At 44.0% G+C, this 24,927-nt stretch overlaps 2 protein-coding genes across 6 annotated transcripts in view; one reads left to right on the forward strand and one right to left on the reverse strand.

Annotated features, from left to right (window-relative positions):
* cbl (Cbl proto-oncogene, E3 ubiquitin protein ligase) overlaps positions 1-10,456 on the forward strand; it is a 35,424-nt gene extending 24,968 nt beyond the window's left edge. Inside the window, exons 6-16 of the mRNA XM_069668410.1 lie at positions 1,147-1,284; positions 2,010-2,097; positions 2,753-2,884; positions 3,063-3,281; positions 4,035-4,166; positions 4,397-4,816; positions 5,563-5,651; positions 5,821-6,027; positions 6,122-6,210; positions 6,299-6,541; positions 7,334-10,456. Of these exons, the coding sequence (XP_069524511.1) occupies positions 1,147-1,284; positions 2,010-2,097; positions 2,753-2,884; positions 3,063-3,281; positions 4,035-4,166; positions 4,397-4,816; positions 5,563-5,651; positions 5,821-6,027; positions 6,122-6,210; positions 6,299-6,541; positions 7,334-7,629 (2,053 nt within the window). The 3' untranslated portion in view covers positions 7,630-10,456. The remainder of the gene's footprint in view (positions 1-1,146; positions 1,285-2,009; positions 2,098-2,752; positions 2,885-3,062; positions 3,282-4,034; positions 4,167-4,396; positions 4,817-5,562; positions 5,652-5,820; positions 6,028-6,121; positions 6,211-6,298; positions 6,542-7,333) is intronic.
* Positions 10,457-11,463: 1,007 nt separating this feature from the next.
* Positions 11,464-24,927, reverse strand: part of mcamb (melanoma cell adhesion molecule b) — a 32,925-nt gene continuing 19,461 nt past the window's right edge. For 2 of the 5 annotated variants that reach the window (XM_069668730.1, XM_069668732.1), the window contains exons 2-17: positions 20,192-20,316; positions 19,876-20,107; positions 19,563-19,633; positions 19,368-19,455; positions 19,100-19,279; positions 18,500-18,630; positions 18,245-18,380; positions 18,030-18,145; positions 17,256-17,397; positions 17,039-17,166; positions 16,817-16,958; positions 16,374-16,481; positions 15,318-15,356; positions 14,746-14,869; positions 14,517-14,628; positions 11,464-14,391 (exon numbers count right to left, since the gene is read on the reverse strand). In XM_069668730.1, the coding sequence (XP_069524831.1) occupies positions 14,362-14,391; positions 14,517-14,628; positions 14,746-14,869; positions 15,318-15,356; positions 16,374-16,481; positions 16,817-16,958; positions 17,039-17,166; positions 17,256-17,397; positions 18,030-18,145; positions 18,245-18,380; positions 18,500-18,630; positions 19,100-19,279; positions 19,368-19,455; positions 19,563-19,633; positions 19,876-20,107; positions 20,192-20,316 (1,904 nt within the window). In that variant the 3' untranslated portion in view covers positions 11,464-14,361. Of the gene's footprint in view, positions 14,397-14,516; positions 14,629-14,745; positions 14,870-15,317; positions 15,357-16,373; positions 16,482-16,816; positions 16,959-17,038; positions 17,167-17,255; positions 17,398-18,029; positions 18,146-18,244; positions 18,381-18,499; positions 18,631-19,099; positions 19,280-19,367; positions 19,456-19,562; positions 19,634-19,875; positions 20,108-20,191; positions 20,317-24,927 lie in introns of all 5 variants that reach the window. The other 3 variants (XM_069668731.1, XM_069668733.1, XM_069668734.1) reach the window with 3 other exon arrangements.

Consider the following 24,927-nt stretch of genomic DNA (forward strand, 5'->3'; position numbering starts at 1 on the left):
TCTTGAACCACATCTCCCCAGGCAAAGAGACAAACTGATGTACTATGAACTGATTTAACTGACTATGAACAGTTATTCCAGCAAACATTATGGGGAACACTAAGTCCTGCTTTCATTTCCTGCTGGTGGTAGAGCACGCCCACCCTAACTGCTGCATGGTCATCCTTAAAGGGGGGGTATTACACTTAAGAAACTCCCCCTCACTTCCTTCCTTTAAAACCGCACTCAAAACCCATCTATTTAAATCTGCTTTTAACCTATGATCTCTTTTTATTTATTTGACTTTCTCTTACCTTTTATAAACATATTTTATTTTAACTGTAAGTCTTGTACTTTGATGGTTTTTGTTCTTAATGTATTTGCTATTGTTGCTTCTGTTTATTTCATGTAAAGTGCCTTTGAGTACCTATTAAAGCACTATATAAATTAAATATATTATTATTATTATTATGCTAATTTCAAACTTCATATTTCACTCTGTGATACCTGTGGATTAGCTTAGCATAATGTACAGTTAATAAAACTCCTCATTGTTCTCACACTGGTGCTCTGTGCAGGCCCTCATACTGCCTCTGCCTGAAACGACTCAGTCGGCTCTGTCTCTTTAAGAAACCCCGCCCCTACAAGCCCACTTTCCTCTGATTGGCCAGCTCTCCAAAGCCTGCTGAGGCTGCACTTTGTGACATCACAAAGAAAAAACTGTGTGAATTGGGGATTACTCCAACATACTTTTACCTTGAGATTTGAAACTTCACCCACATTTAGTTTGGACATCCAACATTGTAACATTATATATGTCTTAAAGTGTGAAACAGCATAATACCCCCTCTTTAAAGCTGCCTTGTGTAAAGTCACCAGTGTTGCGCATTGTGCCTTTATAACCTGTATGTAGTTAATGTATCATTATGGTTATAACATGTATTTAGAGTATATTCAGTTTCCTTGTGTTTAAGTTGGATATTTTCTCTGTTCTTGTGAAGTGCGATCATATATTTAATAAGTACATGCACACTTGAAGAGCATGTTTCTCAGCGTGCACAATTCTTGCAGATCGTTTGCAACCTCCTCTTAATCACTTCCTTTTTTCAGTGTAACGAAGAGTCCCACAGCTCCATCATGACTTATTTCCCATGACTCTCTCCGCAGTTACATCTTCCGGCTGAGTTGCACGCGGCTGGGCCAGTGGGCTATCGGCTACGTGACGGCAGATGGAAACATACTCCAGACCATTCCCCACAATAAACCGCTCTTCCAGGCCCTCATCGATGGCTTCAGGGAAGGATTGTAAGTCTGCTGGCTTTGTAATTGGCACATATATCACTATATAGGGTTGGACCTGTGCTCTGTTTCTCTGTGGTCTTCACTTTAATAACTGATCTATAAGTCAAGCTTTGTGTCACATGCAGGACTTCTTCCCTTTCCTCTCCTCCTCTCTCCCATCTCTGAGTAAACTATGCAGCTCTGCTGAGCATCCGACGATTGAATCTGCCTTTCAGCTCTAAACCAATCCAGGCATATCGTATTGCCTGTTCCCATCATTGCAGTGTTATCATAACCAGAATAGAAATGTTGGGTTCTAATGTGCAGCTCAGGCAGCGGTTAAGCTGGCTGCCGTGACACTGAGCTTTCTATGCCAGCGTTGATTCCTCTGTTTAATGAAAGCTATGGTTGGCCTGTCTCAACCTGTAATCAAATTCAAACTGGGAAAGCCTTTACACTACATCGCCTGCATCTCCAAACATTAGTCAAATAGTAATTACAGCATCTGACTCATTTGTAAAATGGTCCCGTACTGTACACGCATCAGCTCCATGATGATATTAAAACACGGTGCCAGGCTGAACAAATGGCCTGAACAGATGTTTTCATTACCGCAGCTTGTTAGGTATACATGCAGTGTAATCATACCAACTAATCATGATGATAACTTTGAAATGAAAATGTCTGTCCAAACACCCAAGGAGAGTTCTGTGGTTGACTTCTCATTTTCTGTGCTTCTGCTTCTCCAGCTATTTATTCCCCGACGGCCGGACCCAGAACCCCGACCTGACAGGACTGTGTGAGCCTTCGCCTCAAGACCACATCAAAGTCACACAGGTCAGAGCAGCGCGCTTCTCGGGCCGTATCCAGCCTCTGCCATCGTGTATATTCTTGCTGGTGTTTGGCATTTTATTTTAAAGGTCAAAAGACTTTTTCAGTGGACATGAGGATCAGTAAATATCTCAGTAAAAAATAGTAATGCAACAGTGATAGGAAAGGAAGCAGAGAGAGAAAACACTACACATGAACTGATTGGTCATAGTAAAGTAGCTAACTAAGGTATTCATTTCAACAAACCATGTTTGTCAATCTGACCTTTTATATTTAATATGCAGTGCTTACGGTTAGTTAAAGCTGTGGAGGTGGCAGGACAAGGTTACATTGCAGTAGAAGAGGGATACGTGTAAATACCATATTTTTAACAGAATATTTTGACTTAATGATGAGTCATCGTCTTTGAAGATTGTAACTTTGACATTTTACTCGGGGAAAACAACAGTTTAGGCTGAAGTTAGAGTTTCGTTTAGCTGTTTATGAGCTGACTTGTTCTGCTCCAGCACAGGACTGAAACTAAAAACACGCCCCCGCATTTTCGCTCCGAATCCTTCTGGGCTCTTTCTAAATGATCTCAGGTGCTGCAAGTGCCGTATGATGTTACTGCTCTGTGTTTAGGCTCCCAAAGCTCACAGTGGTCTCATTCTTTTCCCCTCAGGAGCAATACGAGCTGTACTGTGAGATGGGCTCCACTTTCCAGCTGTGTAAGATCTGCGCCGAGAACGACAAGGATGTGAAGATTGAGCCCTGTGGTCACCTCATGTGCACATCATGTCTCACTGCCTGGCAGGTACGAGAGTGGGTGGATGGAAAAGAGTCTGCGTGGGCCGGTTGCTTTAATTCAAGTGTTATAACTCATACCTGTGGAGAGGAGAACTCACTACTGAAGAGCCCTACTGAATAAAGCACATAATAAAACGCTTTCAGCTCTGCATGTCGTTACATCTGCTTTTGTCTCTATGTCGCAGGAGTCAGAGGGTCAGGGGACGGGGTGTCCCTTCTGTCGCTGTGAGATTAAGGGTACAGAACCCATCGTCGTGGATCCTTTTGACCCAAAGGACAACAGCGGAGGCTCTTGCAGGAGCCAGTTTGGGGCTGAGGGTGCGCCATCGCCCAGCTATGACGATGATGATGACGACAGACTTGAAGACCCCCACCTCATGATGAGCAAACTTGCCTGTGCAAAGGTGAGAACTTTTCAGAAGTAAGATAACTCATTATTTCAGAATTTCCAGGCCAAGCTGTTCTGGTGTTTCCCATTGATAAAACGCTGAGGCACTTGGCTTCGTTGGTGTGATGCCCAGGGTGCCCCCCGTGGGTTCCCACTGTCCTCTTCTTTCCTCTGTTTTTCTGAGAGACTCATCCCAGCACGGATGAAACACTCTGCTGCCTCGCCCTTTTTATATTTGTGCACTTCAAACTCACAGCTCATATCTCAGGTCTTTCATCTCCGTCTTTCAAGGTGCTAAGGTAGCAGCTTTTTTTCTGCCTCTCGGTATTTGATATGTCGGGGCATTCTCCTCTCCTCCATCTTTTATGTGCCTCTGAGAGACTGTGCGTTACTCTGCTTATAGAGTAGGCCAATACCTAAGATCACACACGCTTTGATGTGGGCCCTGGAATTTCTCTGGCTTTGATTGCTGACCCCGCCTCTCTCACATCTTTGACCACTTCTTGAAATGCACCTGAAGCTGTGAAGTACTTGGCTGTACTTCATAAATAATGTGTGTTGATTTGTGTGTTTTTTAATCTGTTTTGTGTTGAAACAAAACGGCTCTTTGATAATCATTTAACTTACCACACTCGTGGCTCACCGTGCAAATTGAGACTGTCACTGGAAAGTGCAGATAAAGTAGAAGTTGGTGCATTTGATTGACAGTTACATGATGAAAAGTGGACGTTTTGCTCAGATGTGACCTGCATTTTGTGTATACATTCAGGTGGAGCGCCCTCCGTCACCCATGTCCATGGCTCCTCAGTCGTCTCTTCCTCCTGTGCCGCCCAGACTCGACCTGTTACCACACAGACCTCCCAACCCCCCTGGTGCCTCCAGCCCGGGGGTCACCTCTAAGGTAACTGCGCTTATGCAACATTTGCAGGAGATAATGGGGATAAATGGGAACTGAAGTGAGGGGGAGGATGGATGTGGATGATGAACGTCATGTTCTCCAGTATTATCATCTCAGTAACACATTGTTGATTATGATGATGAATGCACACACTGGTCTGCAGCGCAGGAGTATTGTATCAGTATTGTATGTCGTCTAAATGAGCTCCCTCCATCTCTGTTTCTCCCCTCCAGGCAGCATCTCACCACAAAGACAAGCCTCTGCCTCTCCCGCCAGCACTGAGGGATCTCCCCCCTCCTCCTCCTCCAGATCGCCCACACACAGCCGGGGCAACCCCCGATGGGCGGCTGCAGAGGCGGCCCTTGCCCTGCACTCCAGGGGAGCCCCTTCGAGACAAGCTGCCCCCTGCACCTCCTAACCGGCCCCTGGGTGAATGGAACTCTCGGCCTGTCCCCAAGGCCCCAACCTCCTCTTCCTCCTCGTCCTCTTCATCTTCCTCATCCACCCAAGTCTCCAGTCTGGGAGTGGACATTCGAAGTGGTGTCAGGGAACTCTCCAACAGACACTCCCTCCCCTTGGCGCTGCCCTCTGCTCTGGACACGCGGCCGGACTCACAGAAGAACAACAGCTCCCTCAGTCTGGACCACCAGCTGGTGAGAAGAGTCACAAAACATGACACACACAGCTACCACTCGGTTTAATGTGCATTTAATAGCTTTCATTAGGAGCACAGAGCAGTTTAATACAAACTGTCCAAGTAAGAGAACTGCAAAGAAAAATGTGACAACACTTTTTAGTATTCCAGTATACTGTGAAGCACATGTGGGTCAAAGCAAGTGAGGATTTGTAGCTCAGTCTCTGTTTACACAGCCTCTACTGGACCAATCACAGGAGATACAATGAAAGCTTTTAGCTTCGCTTAGCCTCAAGAAAGATCCAGCCTCTTTTAAGCTCAATAGTTAACAAAAAACAAAAGTGAAGTAGTCTTACAGAGAGGAGTCTTATTGTCTTATTGTTACTGTGAGGTTGGGAGACATTAAGCGCAGACTCGAGGGAGCTGCAGAAACACGCAAAACTGTCATTTTTACATTTTGGTTGAATTATAAAAATAAAATGATAGACGAAATTAAATTACCTATTGTTTAAGTTTTTATCTTTGGGACGAGTCAGAATACCTGACTGTGTGTTCACCCTGTACACAGTCTTAATGCTAAGCTAACCACATAAACAGAACAGACGAGAGAGTCGCATCTCGTCTTCTCATCCAACTCTCGTCAAGAAACTTAGCAAGCATATTTCTCTGATACCAAACGATCCCTTGGATTGAGTGATCAGTACCTGGTTTTAAATATTCTGCACTTTAAGCTTTCTGAGATTTGAGCTTCTGCTTCCTTTCCAGAACTTTGCTGCAATAGCTGGTCAAGAGTATGACAACCCCAAAGTCAAGCCCTCATCCTCAGCTAACGCCATCTATTCACTGGCTATTAGGTACGTTGTACTGACACCATAAAGACATTACATGACATTACTAACTAACATAATCTCAAAGATCAAATGTATTTTAAGAAGCTTGCTTCCTCTTAAAACATCTTGGTTTTATTTGATAAATCGATAGCTACTGTTCTCGTGTGAATACTCTCGTGCTCTTTTTCCTCAGACCGTCTCCAGCCCCGAGGCCGCCGGCAGGAGAGGAGGCACGTGACAGTGAGGAGGAGTCAGAGTACATGATACCTTCCTCACGCCCCGTCCTGCCCCCCATGACGGCAGCACCTGTAGGCGAGACCCCACCAGTCCAGAGGACTCCACAGCCTCATGCTTTATCTGCACTCCAGTCTCAGGCCCAGGCCTCCACACACAACTCCCGGTATTCAAAACGCTCAAACATACAGCTTCCAGCAGCGTGCGTAGATAATTCGACATTGTGTATTGAAGTGTCTGTTTCTGTGTTTTTGTTGTAGGCTGACTCTGGCTGAACTAGAGAATGGACCTCAAATGTATGAAGCCATGTACAACATCCAGTCCAGGTCCCAACAGGCCAGAGATTCAGGTATTATGAATGAAACAGGGAATATGGTTGTAACCTTCTGACTGTGCTGATACTCTAGTGCTCAGACATCGTTCTCAATCCTTTCCAGACTATTCAGAGTTGCCCCCTGCGACGATCTCCAATGGTCCCAGGGACCAGGCAGCAGAGGAGAGGGAGGAGGAAGAAAACGGCTACGACTTCCCCAAACCTCGGCTGCCCATGCCTCCTGCCCGGCGGACCCTTTCAGAATTGGGGGGATCGTCTTCGTCAGCTTCATCATCCTCGTCGTGTTCATCCTCCACAGCTGCTTTCAGCCGCCTCTCTCTGGATTCGGATGCCGGAGCCGCAGCATGTGAGTATAATCAATAATATGACAGCAGCTTCTTTGTTCAGGTCCTTCCTGGCCAAAAAAATTATTCAAAGTGCTGATGAATCAATACCTTAAAGTAACACAAAAAGCCTGTGACCAGCAGCCTTTAAAGTCCACTGAAACGTTCTGCAGCAGCCGGGTGTCAGGCTAGACATAAAGAGCCCTGTGCTGTATATTCCTGATGGTTAATGACGTGTGTTTAGTCAGGGCGTCAAACTGAAATGTCACAGCTGGCACATTATCCAGCATCAGAAGCTCTAACAGACCTGCCACATATTTACAAGAAGGTGTTAAAGCAGGTGCAGATGAACCCACCATTCCTGCTTAGTGAGGGAGTGATGGCTTATGCTGATGTGGAGCCTTTTCAGCCGCTCGTCTCTGCAGTGAGTTGACATTTACCTGCTGGGATGATTGCCGGGTGCCTGAGTGTTCCACTTCAGACATACATCTTTGTATCTGAGGACCAATTAAGTGGCTCCCAGACAAGCCGACAAGCTCTCAGATCATAATCAGACTCTTAATGAGGTCATCAGGTTCACCACATGTACAGTGTGATGAACACACCTCAGACATGTACTCTGTCTGCGGCCTGCGACACTTATTATCATCAGGATCTAAATTATTTCTAGTTAAGCAAGTCATCATTCACATTCATCATTATTTATCTTTAGGGTATTAAAGAGAACCTTTAATAATAATATAATAACCAGAACTTGACTGGTTAAGTTCTTCTGGCTTTTAAGGTGTTCACATTTATTCTCCCCGTCTGTTCAGCCTTCTCAGAGCAGGCGGAAGCACCAGAGAGACCTCCAAAGCCCCTGCCCAGACGAATCAACTCGGAACGTCGACACAGCCCCGTCCCCCCCGTCCCCGCTCCGCCTTGTAGCGGGGCAACGGGAGGCGAAACCAACCCTCAAATCAGCAGCGAGATCGAGCACCTCATGAGTCAGGGATACTCGTACCAGGACATCCAGAAAGCACTGATGATTGCACAGAACAATATCGAAATGGCCAAGAATATCCTACGCGAGTTTGTCTCCATTCCCTCCACCGCGCATGTTCTTACATAGCACACTCCTCGTGCCTCTCTCTCGTGTTTGCTCTCTCGCCCTAGCTTGGCCCAGCCTGGTTTGGGTATAGGTTGGCACAGCCTGGCCAGAAACCCAAAGCCCATTGCCTGCAGCACTCGCTCTGGTGCTGGCTGACGCCCTTCGCCCCATGTGGATTTTAAACTGGCTGCTCATAGCACCTCTGGGAGGCCGCGTCCTGCACTCCATGCGCTTTCAAAAGTGTCTGGCCTTCTTCAAACTGCTACAGCAGGCCTCTTCGTTTTCAAGAGCATCTCCGCCGGACTGACGGAGGGAGTGCGTGTGGAACAATGACGGGACGCCGCAGGACGCGAGACTTTTCGTAGGAATCCTGGGAAGACAGATTCTTATCTTTCATGTTGAAGCCTCTTGCTGAAATGTAACCAACACCTCACAAATAAAACTAAAAAAATGTATGTCTAAATGAAAATTTAATATATGAGTAAATATATATTAAATGTGTGTAATATATACAGTATGTGCATATACAGTATGTAAAATGACTTCAGCTTTGTGGGTCACTGTTGGTACAAGCGATGGGGTAGACGGGGACCAGATTAACGGGGGTTTGGCCCTTTAAGGCGGACAGAGCGATGTGAGCGAACATGTGAGGAGTTGTGTTGGTCAGCAGCAGCTAAGAAGACGTGCAGCAGAGCTTTCTCATGATGCATTCAGTCTGTTATGGCCTTTTGATTAACGGCGTTGCTTTGGTACGTTTGTTTTTTTTACAAAAACATGCTTGTTTTTGTCGTGTTGTATTTTTCAAAGTAGCATAACGATGGTTTCAGGTCTGAACTGTTGTCTGGCAGTGTGTGAGTGTACGCTGTGTTTGTGAGTGTGAGTGTGCCAGACCTACTCCTCGTGACCTGCTCTTAAATGAACCCTTGTACAACATGAATGTGCTATCACAGTGAGTATACTCAGACCCGTCTGTAAACGTACTACTGCTCTAACTCGTGTGGCAGGGCCGAGTGTAGCTGTGGAGCCTGGCAGTGAGATTATTGGACGACGTGCTAATGTTGACGACCCTGCAGTACCAGACAGGCTAGTGTTGTGCGACTCGTGGTGGCTGAAACGGTTCCGTTCTGTCTTTGTCTAACTTCATTGGCTGGCTGGTTCGGATGTCTGTCTGCAGCTCAGTCCAGTGTTACGAAACAAAAAAAGTCATTGATTTACTTTGGTAATATATTATTGTAATATGATCATAAATATTGTTATTATAATTAATTCAGAAGTGCTTCACTGCTGCTACTATTGTTAGTGCTAAACAATTACGCCTTAAATGTACATTTGTGAATATTGTGTTTAACTGCATCCTGTTTCTTTAAAGTGACAGTATCACCGTGATTCTTCAGTCCGTAATGTAGCATACTTGAAAGTACAAGCGGCTCGTGAGCCTGCAGCCCTCTCAAGCTGTCGACTCTTTTCAGTGTTTTAAACCTTTTTATATATATATTCTCTGATTCTCTCTGGGTGGACTCGGCACAGCAACAGAAATAAAGCAAATGCTTTCAATGTGGAAACTAACCATTGTGTCACATTCAGGCTCCTCTTTCAATTTTCCTTTCTCTGCGGGGTTCCCCTCCACATGAAAGAGAATGATTGCTGAGGCTTTCTTTAAAAAGTAGGCTCATGGGTTTGCCGGCCCACCCCCAAGTCTACATTTAAAATCAGTATTTGGGCCCACTGTAAAAATAACTCAGGAATACTGTTTATCTAAACAATAGTGGTGTTTAGCCTGGCTGTCAAAAAGCAGAGGAGAAACCAGCTCACCTGAGATGACATGTAGCCAAAAGTATCCGCTCAATGAAGTCACACAAGTAGCCTATTACTTTCTGTCCTCTTATCATGACTTGCACATTTTTTGTATTATTTCCAGAGTTGGCAGGACGAGAGACAGCAGCTTCATTTCCAGGTACTATGAATGAAAAGAGGAAAAAAAATGCACGGAGCTTTTAGGTACATTGACGTGAGCCTCCCAGCATATGAAGAAGAATGTTTTTTGGGAAGGTGTTGATCACGTCAAAAGCTAATCAGCCCGAGCTTATTCTGGGAAATGCTGTCTCGGCGCTGTCGGGCCATCCTCTCGTTCTTTTTCTGTTCCTAGTTGCCTTGAGAAACTTCTTGAATGATGGGTAATGGACGGGGAGGTCCCCAATCCTCATACTGTACCAATGTTGTCGATGTTTCCAGGAGAGCATGTCGTGTAATTATTGACCTTTTTGTTTTGGCACAGTATACCAGTGTGTGCTTTGATACTGTCACTCTAAAGAAGAGCTAATGTATAAAGTGAAAAGAAAAAAAATGCTGTTTTATTTTAATTTTGCATTCCTGTACATGTATTTTGTTCCAAAGGTTTTGTTTACTCCTGTGAATAACTCTGTGAGCAGTGCCATATGTGTAGAGATCGTCACCATGTGTAGAGTAAGGCCTTGGTTTTGAAGAGTTGGTGGGTATTGATCTCTGAAGGCCAGATTGTGCAGTATTGCTTGTATTAATCTGTTCTTTCTGCCTTGTCAGCATCAGACCTCGTCTGTGAGAGCTGAAGTGCTGATCTGTGGAAGGTGTCGGCTTTCTCACCTGAAGAGATCAGCGCTCGGCCTCACAGACGCTGGATGAGTACCAGCCCCCGTTACCCTCAGTCCCTGTGTTGGGGTACTTCAACTTTCTGCCAGAAGAGGGAGCCGCTGTTCCATGTAGCCGTGTCGCTTCTCGTCAGTAAATGGCATTCATTAACTTTTTGATGGTTTTTAAAGCTCATATCAATTTGGAAGTATGCACAGTGCTGTTAATAAAATGATAAGCAGAAGCCCCTACATGTCTCTCTTCATTTCAAACATATTTAGAGATGTGTAACTTGTAGAAGCCATACGTTTTATATATATATATATATATATATATATATATATATATATATATATATATATATATATATATATATTAATCATACATATGTTAAAATCAGGATTCAACCATTGGTAATGTCAAATTAAAAAGACACATTATGATAAATATGCTGGGTAAAGTTTTAATTGCAGGTGTGTAACTGTGTAAATGCAGCGTTATTCAGTCGTGCTATAGACTTTGTTCACTGCACGTCAAAGTAAAAGCACATGTGGCGTTTACAGTATTGATGATGGCTGCATTCCATTTAGCTAAGCTGTAGCCAGAGCCCCTGCCCTCTCACTGACCTGCCTTAATGCAACACTTAATGGAGCACAACCCTCGTTAACCTCATTATGTACGGCTGCGTGTCTCCTGCTCTCATCAGTCAGAATGTGTGTTGTTGCAAAGGCTTTTCGTGTTGAGCAGGAGAGACGAGGACGTGAACAGAAGGAGAGATTACTTCTGAAGCAGCGTGCAGGTATGATGAAACTCAAAAAAGAACCTTACCCGAGGTCAGACTGCAGACAGGTTCGATACCTCACTGCTGTTTCTGTTGAGAGTTTGTATTTGAGAGCGTTCAGTAATACATTTAGTAGCTGCATTAAAAACCGAAATCTGATTTAGCATCACGACCGGAGGATCAAATCAGCAACACATCTGAGGCATTTATAAAACTCTTGTATAACTGAATAAAGCTTTGTGTGTACCATCAGACTGTCAGAAAGATGGAACGTGTAATTTATGTCTGACAAAAGTAAAACTATCGGGCATGATACAAAGAGGAGCTACACTTATTTACAGAGACGTCTTTTCTATATTCATTCGTCATTCATTTAATGTCGTTTAATACACATTTTGAATTGTATCGCTCTGAACGCTTAACAGTCATAGAGCGTCAGAACAATCGATGTGGAAAAACCCAGTCACCTGTAAATAAGACAGTTTATTGTTCATCTCATCGTATGGACACTTTTTATTCATGTAAATATCATCCGTCATCTGGCATGAGTCTATGCACACTGTTGTTTTAACTGTAAATACAGGAAACTATGTACCTCATGTAAATTAACCCATCTGTTAAATAATTACATTTCTAAATCACATCATACATGTCAGCATCGTTGCACTCCTCATACTTGCACGTATAGGCTTGTAGATACTCGTTTAATATTTAATGTTTATTTAAGGCTTGTACATATTAGTTTAATTTTTAATGTTTACGTGTACAAAGAGAGCAAAGTTAAACCGGAGTCAAATTCCTTGTATGTGTACATACCTGGTCAATAAAGCTGATTGTGCGTGACTGTAGATAATGTTGAAAGTGATTTACTGCTAACTGAAAGCTGTTTGTATTTGTTGTTTAGAGGACCAAACAAATGACTGTACATCAGGTGATTCTGGGGAAACTTACTTGGGAAGTCTATTATAACAACAGACCACAAGAAGGGTAGCTTATTGTCAAACTTTGACACATTTTCAGCTCTTCTTTTCATTTAACAGTCGACCTTTATTTGGTATAATTTCAAAAAACTACAGTGAATTTGTCGGTAAGTTGGCTTGAACGTCATCGATGACATCATTTCCAAGGCATTAAAGGCATCTTACAGATTAAACATCTGAACACATGACACAGTGGTAGTTCTTAAAACAGCAGAAAAACAGACTCTCAGAGGGGAGGAAGGTAAGTGTGGATTATACCTGCACAGAACAGCTGTCATTAATGATTGTCTTCGATTGCATACATGGAGTCACAGTCATGCCCCCCTCCTCATGCTCACAGTGTCACGAGTGTGAGGGGGATTCTGAGTCTCTTTGGGATCTAACGCATTATTTCACATGACTGAAACAAAAATGTTTCTTGTTCTATTAAGGACGGTAACTTCATGCCGTGAGCCATTTCTACCATGGACCAATAATCTGTTCTGCCCTCATCCTTCCTCTAAAAACAATAACAACACAATTTCATCCACAGAAAACTAAACAACTGTTTCACATTAGAGAAACACAACTGCACGAAGAACCACAAAGAAATCAGTGCACTGAACATTAAATAAAAATAGAACTATAGATACAAAATAAATGGTTTGATGATGTTTTTCTGTCTTTTGATTAAATTTCTAAGGCATCTGTTACTTTTGCATTTGCCTGTTGGCAAAACTTAAACTCAAACAAAGAAAATATGAGTTCATGAAGGAAAGGCACAACACAGTAAAGATAATGTTAACACAAAGAGGGGAGAGTAAAGCCGAGGGTGTTAAGTTAGAAATTAAATGTGACTTAAATGACCAGAGGGGTGTACTACGAAGCGAGTTCACTTACTTTCTAAGTAAGCTGGCCTGACAAAGCTTTAAGCCCCAGTTAACAGGTGATAACAGGTATCACAAAGGCAGTTCTCAACTTTCTCATGTATTTATTCTAGCACACAAAGAAACGCTCTCAGTGCCTCCTGTTTATGTCTTATGTAACAACTACACATCGTACAACTCTTACAACTGTAACAATGATACACATGATTTCAGTAGTATAGTCAGGAACTGCAGTTAGGCTTTCATTCATTAAAATGCGTCGAAATAACTTTAGTATTTGTCCAAGAATAATTAAAATGATTTGATTTCTTATTTGATAATCTGATAAATATGAACAGACTGATCAATATTATCATCTGTATTTTAGCTGCAAACCAGCTGTGTAAAACGGATTTGGCAGGAAATTAGGACCAAACATAACAACATAATCCAGGGTCCTTAAATGTTTCTTCATCGTTCTTTCACTGTTTGGATGATCTGCTGGAATTTAAAGATAATTTTACCTGAAGCAAACGAGAAGAGGGCGACTGGAGGGGGTCGTATTAGGTTCATCACTAACTGAATGCATAGGCTCCGTGATGCGATGCATACAGTCTGTGCTACTGTTACTGCACGGCATATCTATCTATCTATGTTGCCCGTGGAGACCGTCGTCAGGACATAATTAATGAAATGACAGGGCTTTACAGCCGATTAAAGCCGACACTCCGACCAGGTTACCATGGTGATCTAACCAGGTTATAGAGAGCCAGCTTCGTGACACTGAAAACCCTGGGTTTAGGCTCAACAGACCTGGCTTACCCACAATAATCAGGCTTCGTAGTACACCCCTCTACAGGCTTGTTTTCAGAGCTAAAGACAACATTGCAGTGAGGCTGTAACTGGCTGGAGGATGAGGCATTATTGCATCCAAAAGTTTTCAGTGTACAGACTTTAAAACTGGAAACATAAAAAGATATTTCAAAATAAAAAGACATCATAAAAAGCACCCAAGCAAAATCTATCTCAGAACACAATCTAGTCATTTGTTTTTGGTTGTTTTTTTCTTCGGTGTTATTTTAAATAAAGAAATATATACATAGATTATAATATGTACACTTGATAAGAGCTATGTCAGGCAGCTCTTCAGTGATCGCTGTGCCTGAGGTGATGCATATCGGGTATAAAAACAGTCCCTGCTCAATGTTGTGCTCTAACTATTGTTCTACGGACGATCAGCAGGGTACAAGGCTCACGTGAAGGAGAACCACAGAGGACAGTCTGAAGGTTTGAATTTGGAAGAGTTGTAAGCAGAGTTATGTCATGAAGCCTTCAAATCACTTCTCATTAAAGCTCAGGTTGCATTCCAACAGAAATGTGACGTAATTGAAAGCTGCAGCTTGGAATAATTTGAGCCTCGGTCGTCCATCATGACAGACGGACAGCTGTGTTTCCATCATGTAACCCCGGGAGGAGAGCGGAGGCTTGAAGGCAGCGGCGGGTCTGAGCCTGAGAGGGAAGAACAGGAGCAGCGGTCACCTCCTCACTTCTGCACGTCCAGGTACTCGCTGCTCTTTACTCCAGAGGGCAAACACACATTAAAACACAGGCAGGGAGAAGAGATGGTAAAATGCGTTAATGGTGTAATCAGATCAGCAGGAAAAGGCATCATGTTTCAGTTAAACTGTAAATAACTACCTGGTCACCAGCAGGTTGCTTTTCTCCATTGACCCCGAGCAGCACGGCCTCCTCAGTGTTATCGCTCTTCATCTCCACCACGATGTTGTCTTTGCTCGACTTGTCCTTGGTGCTGCAGGAACAAAACAGTTATGCAACCACAACAATTATGATGCATTGTTTGTACTGGCTAATTGGGGACACTTCACATCTTCAGGCTCCAGCATCATGTGACTCTCGCTGTACTCACAGGTCCTGCTTGCCGGATCGTCCACAGATCTTTCCCTTCTTGTAGAGGAAGAAGAGCACACTGCCGAGGATGGCCAGCAGCAGGATGCAGATGATGATGGCCGCGATGATGGCGCCGCTGCCCTCTGGTGGAGGAGAAGCACAACAACAACCAGAGAGTTACACGCTGTCAATGGATTATGAGTGAGAGGACGGCATGAGGCAGGAGAGTCCAGTGCAGGACGGCTTCAGGCAGGCTGTGCAGCATTCACAGTGTGCAGGTAGAGTACAGAGCATTTTGTCTAAAGAGAGGGCAGCACAAGCATCGCTGTGGTGAACTAAACCTGGCGACCTAAAGAAAGGCAGAAAGGAAGTGAAGGAGGAGAGGTGTGCTCGTACAACAGCATGATAGCATGCACAGAAGAGGAAGTCAATGATGGCTTGATGTTTTGTTCATCAGGAGAGAGAGATAAAGGGCGAGGGGGGGGGGGTCTGAAGAATGCTGGGAGGTGAAGAAGGAGGTGCTGCGGAGGAGAAGCTTTGTGCGTCTTGAGAAAGGAGACATGATAGTCTTCAGCAGCGTAACATACAAACCTTTAGGGTTTTTCTTTGGGATTGCTGATGCAGGTTTGACTGAGAAAAACCACATGAGCACAATTACCAGTTGGTGGCTGGATGTATTAAATAACTCTTATCAGCAGGACACACACACACTTACACATACACAGAGGCAGGTAGGACAACAAATGTTTAACTTTCGTGGATCATATCTGTGATTCGAAGCTAAACATTTATCTTAATTCTCCGACTGTGGTCAGCATCACAGTCGTCTCCTCCCGGAGCAGCCCAGGTTAATCTCATTTAACCGGCGCTTTGCCAGAAACAACAACCCGGGACAGTTTTCCTGAGGGGCTGTAAATTTCCTGGCATGACGTACAGGAGAGAGTGGAGGCAGAAGAGGAGCGAAAACACAAGGCGGTGGCGGTAATGGGAGTCAGGAGGCTCTGAGTGCATTTTAAAGCATCAGCTGCTTTCTGGTCCCTGTGATGCGTGTGTGTGTGTTTGTGTACTGTGTGTATCTGCATGCCACAATGCTAACAGGGATGCATGATTCATTGTTCAATTAAACAGCAAATACTGACACCTTCATCGTTATAATGGAGACTTTTCTGGAATAGAAGTGCTGCTTTTCTTCTTCAGCTCGTTTGTAAAACTCATTAAAAGACCACAAAGTTTAATCACATAATAACTTAACTAGTTAAAATTAGCAGAGCTGTGCCGACAAATTAATGAGAGAAACCTCGCAGGCATAACTGACTTCAGTAATATCACCCATTTAAAACTCTAAATACCTTTTAGAAACCACAGAGCAATCACAAAGCATCACCGCTTTAATGACCTTTCACGCCAGTATGCTAATGGCTGCAGCCTTCAGGTGCTTTCTAGTTTTCCTTTCTCGCTGTAATTCTTTGTGCCTGAGTCACAGAGAAATCTCGCAGCCAGACAACATGCAGATAAACACCTTCACTGACAGCTGAAGTCACTCTCACTGAAGTCCTTTTCATGGGATTTCTTTCGTCTTTTTTAAAAACATTTGTGTCACTGGAGCGGAGCTAGGTTGTAGGCAGGGCAGAGTGACTGTGGACTTACCTGTGGTGGAGGAAATAGGAGTGGTAGTAGCGGTAGTATTGGTAGTATTGGTTGTAGTGGTTGTAGTGGTTGTAGTAGTTGTGGCGGGTGGTGTAGTGCTGTTTTCAGCTGAAAACAGGTAGAGGCACAGACAGAAGGGAGCACATTCCCTGTTAACACACTGGGGGAGGAGGGGAGCACATGTAACAGCCGCACGCAGCTTCACAGCGTCCCCGTCCGGAACAACAACACTGCCTGAGACGTCCGTTATCACAGGCAACACGTTACAGCACATAACAGAGCTGGAGGCCTTCAGACGAGGTAAAAATAAACAACAAAGTGACACGGACAAGAACGGGAGAAACAAAAGGAAAGAGGGGGAACGAGCGAGGGGGACAACAAATAGAGACGTACACGAAAACAAAGAGCAGAGAGAGGAAACGCAGGCAGCAGGAGGAACTCACTGGCTTTGATGTTAAAGATCAGCACGTCCGTGCCCGCCTCGTTTGAGGCGTTGCAGAAAGCTGTGATGTCAGACGTGACCTTGATGCTGACCTCACTCTTAACTCCGTCCTCAGTCACTATTTCTGACGCCGTCCCGAGGACCTGGAACAATATATGTGAAATCAGACGATCAAATGGGCAAAGTCTGCGCCTTTTTCGAGCAGTACCTCCCTCTGCTCTACCTTTCCATCCGAGGTGGTCCAGATGACCTTAGGAGTGGGATAACCTCTGACGTGGCAGCTCAGGTCGACCATCGTCTCGTAACTCTCCTCTCTCTCTGTGTTGTCACGATTCAAGATCTCCGGTGGGCCTGCAGAGACGATGATAAAGAATGATAGGTTGATTACTGACCTGAAAGCAGTGTAATATTCAGTTTACAGGTCCTGTGATCACACTGACCTCTGACATTAAGGAGGAGAGTCCCACTGGTTTCCATTCCCTCGATCTCAGGAACAGTCACCACACACATGTACGTCCCTGCTTTGTCAAACGTAGCCTTCTCCACCATCAAAGTGTGTCCCTTTGAAACCTCCTGTCCGTCCTACACACACAGACACATTTAACACACACGCACACATAGATGGGATTAATACAAAGGTATGCAGCGTTTTTAGTGGTTCAAACAGCTGCTTCAATTAACTTCTTACACAAAGACTTTTCAAACAAAATTTAAATGCTATTTTAATTGAATAACTGAGCCCTGACCGCCCTTTGTACAACTATTCTCACAGACGTCCTGATTGGTCGCCTTCGGCACTGGCTCTAGAAAAATTATAATTTTTAAATTCTCTGATGTCTGCTTGATAATATTCTGTACCCGTGGCTTAAAAAATAGTCTGCAGCTCCTTCAGGTAGGCTACTGACTGAATGAATAAAGCAAGTTTTGTGAGTCTACAATAAGTCACCACAATATCAGCTCGATAATGACCCAACCTGACAGATACAGGGCATCAGAAAAAGAGCTCCTGGGTAAGTGTATCATTGTGAAAGTCCACTGATGCAGGATCATGGATCTCACAAGGTGAATGTTAAAGCTAGATGTAGTCTGCTCACAATTATTGCTGCTGAGTGCATGTTGATTAATGTTAATTAATTGAGATGTGAGAACGTTTTTGAGACACAATGGTGTTGCTGTTTGCACTATTGTTCCTGCACTGCAGGTGTATACGTGACCTTTATCCAGACTGTTTGTGTCTGCAGAGAGGAGAGGGCGTTGCAGGTGGCCTTCAGATCTGCTCCTTGAGCCACAATAACATTTTCCTGAGGCATCACCACAGCAGGATCGAGATCTACACACACAGCAGGGAGAGAACGGAGTCAAAGAAATGACACAGTCGCACAGCTGGTAAATGTATTTGTCACAGATCTTTTCAGTGCAGTTTCCTTACAGTTGACAAAGATAGAGATATTGTCTGAGACAGACTCGAAGGTGTCCGTGTCCAAAGAAGTACATTCATAGCCTCCGCTGTCCAGACGGCTCACATTAGGCAGCAACAACACTTTCTGTTCCCAAGTTTTATCATCCTGTAACACACCAAAGTTACCTGATCATCACATAAACATAGAACTTTTACCTCAACATGGGTGAGAGGCCCTCTAAGCACACAACAATTTGGAAATTTACAAAAGGGTTAATTTCTTACTTCTAAACGCTTGAATGAAATAACCGAGGATGGAGAATTCCCGTTCCCAACGCAATGAAGCTCGATCGAGTCCCCTTCCTTGATTTTGCCCTTCGGTGACTCCACCCAAGCATTTACAGCTGTGGAGGGGTCTGAAACAAGGAGAGGAGCTCATGTAATGGACAGGGAGGCAACTTCCGGTATAACAGGATCATCTTTTAAAAACACTGAAATAAATGCTTCTTTTTGTGTTTTTCAATGTGTTTTCTGCATAAGCCCAGTAAGTTCCAATACTGGTAGAAGAAACAACAATGTTTCAGACAATAGTGTGCCTACAGCTTCGTGAACTTTGTGCCAGCAGTTTTCCTGTCGCGACCGGCCCTTTCCTTTTTTAACATGACCTCATGTGCACAAGGTCCATTAAGAAATAGCTTTGAAAGTTTTGTGTTGAAGGATGTCGACCCAGTCAAAGACTTATGGGCTGGACTGGAAAGCCAGGTGCAGACACTCTTGCTCCTGTGGCTCAGCAGGGGGGAAATCCCTGCAGCCAGACACCATAATGTCGTGAAAAGCTGTCATACTGGTGTTACGGTGCTACTGGTGCCTATTTGTGAAACTCACAGAATACAGTGATGTTAATCCGGTAAGTCTCCGTCATCCTGGTTCCTCCAGGAACAAAGTAGGTGACCTCGCAGTAGAACTCATCGTCTTTGTGCTCCTTCACCACCTTCATGTTCAGTTCGCTCGTCACTGAGAACAGACCGCTGGATTCAATGGTGCTTCTGGGCACCACTTTCATCACTGGAAGACAAAAGCAAAAATAAGATGAATAAATCACATTAAGGGAGTAAAAAGTGAAGGAGTGCACTGTGGATGTTAATCGTCTCACCGTTTGGGACGCTGCGGAGCGGCGTGGTGTTACTGTACCATGTGATGTTCGGCTTGGGGAAGCCATTTTTAACCTCACAGGTCCCAATCTGTGGGAGAGAAGAGGAGAGAGGATGAGAAACATCAAATACAAAGAATGAAACGTTAGCCTGACATGACAGCCGCTTCATCAGATTAAACTCTGATGCTTGTTTACCTTGACCATGTCCTTTTCATTTACTGAGATCTCTTTTTGCAAGTGCTCGATGGTGGGAAGGTCGGGTGTTTCTGCAAAGGAAGTGAGAAATTAGTTAAATAGGCAGCCTTTTCCTACAACTGTTTTGTCTTCTGGCAGCTTTTAATTTACCATCTAAAACGGTTTCAAATAGTTTGAAGCTTTGGCACATGGCATGTATAAAAATGTAAAAGTTAAAATACTATAAATGTCACTTTCGTACAAAGTGCCATTTGAAGCTGAAACAACTTTGAAGTTAACTGTGAGCACTGAAAGGAGTTAGATTGACTCTTACTGAACACTTTCAGCTTGGTGCGTCCCTCTCCAGACCCGTCTGTCAGTCCTCTGATGTAACACACAAACTCCACCTCATCAGCCAGCTGCACATCGCTGATGGTCAGCACCACCTCTCCTGTGGCTCCGGTCCCGTTCACACTGATCCGCTCTGTGAACGGGGTGCCTCGCTCTACAACCTTCATGGTGGAGTCCTGATAGAAGATCCTCTGCTTCTCACCCGAACGCGTCACCTAAAGGTTCAACACATGAATCATCACATGCATGGACACATGGTACCTCTCTGTAGCGTGTGCGGCAGGTTTGATGACACTCACGTAGGACCACTGTATCATCATGCCGCCGATGCCCTCAGACGATGTAAACATGCAGGTGATCTGAGCTGTTTCTCCCATAATCACCTCCACCCTGTCCTCCATGTTCACATCCACATCGGCCCACGCTGAAAAAGAGAGAGACGTGTTTGAGTTTGAACATAAGTTCAACATGTTTTAGTGTTTCATCACTGCCTGTGTTGGCAACTAAGCAGAGAAAAACGCAGCTTTAGTGATCAAGCCATGAGTGAGGCAGGTGTGTGTTTGACCTGCTGAGCCAGCAACTGTCAGTTTGAGTTTTCACCTGAAATGTAACAACGTGATGTTATCAAAAGAGCATCAATCAAAGCTCAAACTAATGAAAACAATGCTGAAAATGGAAATATGGCATTAATGTCTCGTGATAATTAAAGTAAGATGACAGCAGAAATATGTTGCTTTGATAAGGATTCCTTAAAGTGCCCTTGGACTGACTATGTAATGGAGATACTGCTTCTAAATGATCTCTAACTTTTTAATGCTGAAGTTGTTCCATCAATATGCCAATAACAATACATCTGCACAAATCTAATGTTAGCTGGGGCACTGGTTTGGCTCAGTGTTTGAGGCGTGCGCCCCATGTAGAGGCTCAGCCCTCGACGCAGCAGCCTCGGCTCCACCCCGACCCTCGGCCCCTTGCTTCATGGCATCACCTCTCTCTTTTCCCATGTTTCCGATGCTATCCACTGTCCTATCAAATAAAGGCAAAAAGGCTAAAAAAATATTCTTCGAATAGAAGCAGAAAAGCACTAGATCGAGATTATTATTCTAACAAGAGGCTGAATTATGCAGAACAAACACTCCTGCTTCCACACCCTGTTGACACAAACTGAAAGGAGGCATGCAGGGAAAGAAGAAGAAAGTCTCATGGAGGGTCAAAGGGAAGAGCGAGATGCTATGACAGGAATGAGAAGCCCACCCATGTCCACATTAATGTGCAGCATTCCTCTATGTCACCCTCTCACAGGAAGAAAGGCTCAATTTACAGGCAGTATAGAAGCTCCACTGTTCCTCCATGATGTGTCTGTGAGGAGCGGCTGGTTTTCCCCTTTCAGGGTCTCATCCTAATGTCTAAAGGAGGGACCCCCAGTTACACTTTACATGGCTGAGTTATCACACATGCATGACATGCCAGTGAGAGCTGTAGCCGGAGGTAACAAGTGCCAGGTTTGATTTAGTCGTGTGCGAGTGTCTGCTCACTGCGTTTGTGAATGCAGCTTTTCTTATGTCGGATAATGGCGGGAAATATATACGTTTATGTTGCGCGCTGCTCAGAGGAATGTGAATGGGGTTCATCTGTGTCCTCACTGACCTCTTTCCACACATTCATTACAAGCTCAACGCGTACACACTGCACACCATCTAGTCATTTATCATTTTAATCAATACATAATTCTGTAGTGCTAAAGGTCATTTTTGAACATGGAAAAATTAAATCAGTTTTTCCAGTCCTTTCTACTGCATCACAAATAATCGAGTATGCTGAGATGTCATGTAGACAGTTCAACTTTAATCGTGACAGAAGTTATTATGCAGCAAATCCATACTTAGGCCACTCTTGACCTCTCTAACAAACTGGTGAGGGGGTCTTGAGTAAAAGCAAGACTCACTGGACGCTGAATCATTAAGAAACTAAAGTGTTTTGCTGCAACGAGGTCGAGGTCATGTGAAGGATCTGTTGAGACTTAGCGCTATATATATATAAAAAAAAGATTGCTCCAGCCTTACTTGGTTAGGTGTGACATGTAGCTTAAGATGGCTAACTTTAGCTAATGCTAGCAAACTTACAGAACACCTGGCTATATAATGTACTTAAATCTCTCCCGATTTGGCAACCTTTGGGCAGGGCCGAAGGAAGGATCATAAGCGTGTATCCAGCCGGCAGCTCATTTGAGTTTTTTAGCCGAGGAAGAAAGGTAACTTTTGTGAAGTATAAAAACTTGCAACCAAAGTACAACAGCAGGTGAGTTGATGAGTTTATTACAGGGGAACATCCAGCCTCAACTCTGGACATCAATTCTATCATCATCTGCATGAATGCCAAACATTTACCTCAAACAAACAGAACCAGCCTCCAAACTGAGCCTCTGACTTTACATCGAGCCGCTTCAACAATGAACATGCCTCCTCCTCCCTCCTTGCATCCCCCTTTCCTCTCCCACCTGCCTCCCCCGCTCTCTGCTGTGTTGCTGTTTACAAAGGGCTAATGGACCTGCAGGATGCTTTCCTGTTAAAGAAATTCAATTAGTCTGTCCAGCATAGACATTTCCTGGCCATTAGTGATGAGAGGACAGCGCTGACTCACTCGCAGACAACCATCCCCCACCTGACGACTTACCTACAGTGAGAAGTGGGATTTATGAAAGGCTGAAAATTCAGACTGAATGTTTTTACAAACTTTCCACATCCTGTGTCTGACAGTCTGTTTGCTCGCGGGAATCTTAATCAGATCTCATTAGTAATTTGACCAGTATTTATCCCCACAGTGCATCAATCAGAGAGGCTGGCACTCCGAGGCCTCACATCGATCCTCTCTGAAGTTGAGAGCACAGGTACTGCAGTCTGTGCCCATCAGATGATAGTCCTAAATCAGTGTGAGAGAATGAAAGAGAAGTCCCCCTCTGACAGCAGAACACTGGGCTCTTATGAGCTCCTGCCTGCAAACAATCTTTCCCTGAAGATTGTGTTTGACTGTGAGGCAACAGTCTCACATGCTGACACACATGAGTGTGTGAGTTACCATAGAAAGGGGAATGTGCTCTGTGCACTGTAGTAACTACCTGCTGACGACCCTGACCCTGAGGGAGCAGGAGGAGGCTGTGGCAGCCAAGAAGTCCAGTGAATGTGGCCATGATGTAGAAGTAAAATAGGACCCCAGGTGTGTGTGTGTGTGTGTGTGTGTGTGTGTGTGTGTGTGTGTGTGTGTGTGTGTGTGTGAATGTGTGGACATCTTACAAATATAACTGAATGCACATTAGAAAGGGAGTCACTCACCTAACTTGTTAGGAATATAAATAGCTGTTTGTTCAAACCAGCAGAGCTTTACCGTAGTGACCAAGATACCAAATGTATCAGTACAACTGAATCTATTTTCTTTTTCTAGTTATATGCTAGGCAGCCTGGTGGTGCAGTGGTTACTGCTATCACCTCGCAGTTAAAAGGTTCCTGGTTTCGAATCCTGGTTCGGCCTCTCTGTGTGGAGTTTCTTTGTCTGTGTGGCAGCCAGCCTAGCCGTTTCTCTGTTTCCAGTCTTTATGCTAAGCTAAGCTAAGCGATAATTACTGCCCGCTAGCTGTAGCTTCTCCCTCCTGGTACTCCGGCTTCCTGTCTCTATGTGTCAGTCCTGACTGGCTGGCGATCAGTCCAGGGTGTACCCCACCTCTCGCCAATGACAGCTGGGATAGGCTCCAGGCCCCCACGACACTGAACAGGATAAGCAGTATAGATAATAGATGGATTGATGGATATGCTAAATGCTAACCATTTTTTCAATAAATCCATTAATCTTGGTATAAACAATGTCAAAATTTCATCCTTCAAATGACTTGTTTCTTCCGATAAACTGTCTGAAGCCGACAAAGGTTCAGCTTGTTGTCACGAGAGAAGCCACAGAGAACAACCAACTTTTAATTTCAGCTTTCATGAAGAAATAAAAAAGGATTTTACATAGACAATATATATGAATGGAAGTGGGTAATTAGGGAAGCTTAAAGACATAAGAAAGGGGGGAGCATCCCTGGAGTGTACACTTGTTGCCTGGCAACCTTAAAGTGACGACTCTTTACGCTGTCAAGAGATAGTTTGTTGTTTTCTGGACAAATATAACAATTAGATATAACATAAAAAAGGTTGTTGTTAATGAGTAACATTTATAAGTTTGACTTTAGACAGAGCCAGAGTAGTCGTTTCTCTGTTTCCAGTCTTTACGCTAAGCTAAGCTAAGCTAAGCTATGGTTACTGGCCGTTAGCTGTAGCTTTTTCATGTAGGCTACCTTTATCTAACTTTGCCAAATGTTGAACTGTTCCTTAAAACATGGCTTTTGAACTTTAAGTGTTTCCACCACTTAAAGCATTAAAAAGCATCAAGTTTGGGAAACAGACAGAAAATATACAGTCAGTGTGATGTCTTCATACAATGTGATAAATGTTGTTTCTATGACAGAAGAAAACCTTGAAGCTTTACTTAAAGGATTCACACACCAGAGAGAGATTCTGCTTTGATTTATGAGGCTAACTGACTCTCTCACACACACACACACACACACACACACACACACATAAATTTAAATGAGTGTGTCAGTCTGCTCATCACCAAGCTTCAAAGAGGCTGCAGGTGATCTCTGAACAGAAACAAACGCCATGCTTCAGCTGTTCCTCTTAAACACAGCTCGTCCCACAGAGAGGCTGTATTCAAAGGCTCTTGCAGAATGAGGTGCACTAACAGATAAGACGGAATAATCCACACAACACAGGCGTTGTAAAGGAGAGCAGAGGCACAGAGGATAAGATAATCTCAGGGGGAAGTCATATCAAAGACATTGTTTTGTCTACGATGAAGTCAGAGGCTTTTGTCAGGATACACAATCAGTGTGTGTCTGTGGAGAGCGGTGATAACACTTCCTGCCAGGCTCAGAGCTTCTGTGGCTGCTTATCCAAACCCACAAAATCTCCTCATTTACTATAAGACAAACCTCAAATAA

Source organism: Semicossyphus pulcher, unplaced genomic scaffold, assembly GCF_022749685.1.
Source record: "Semicossyphus pulcher isolate SPU_LCO1_2020_fin unplaced genomic scaffold, fSemPul1.0.p SCAF_19, whole genome shotgun sequence".
NCBI classification, from domain to species: Eukaryota; Metazoa; Chordata; class Actinopteri; order Labriformes; family Labridae; genus Semicossyphus; species Semicossyphus pulcher.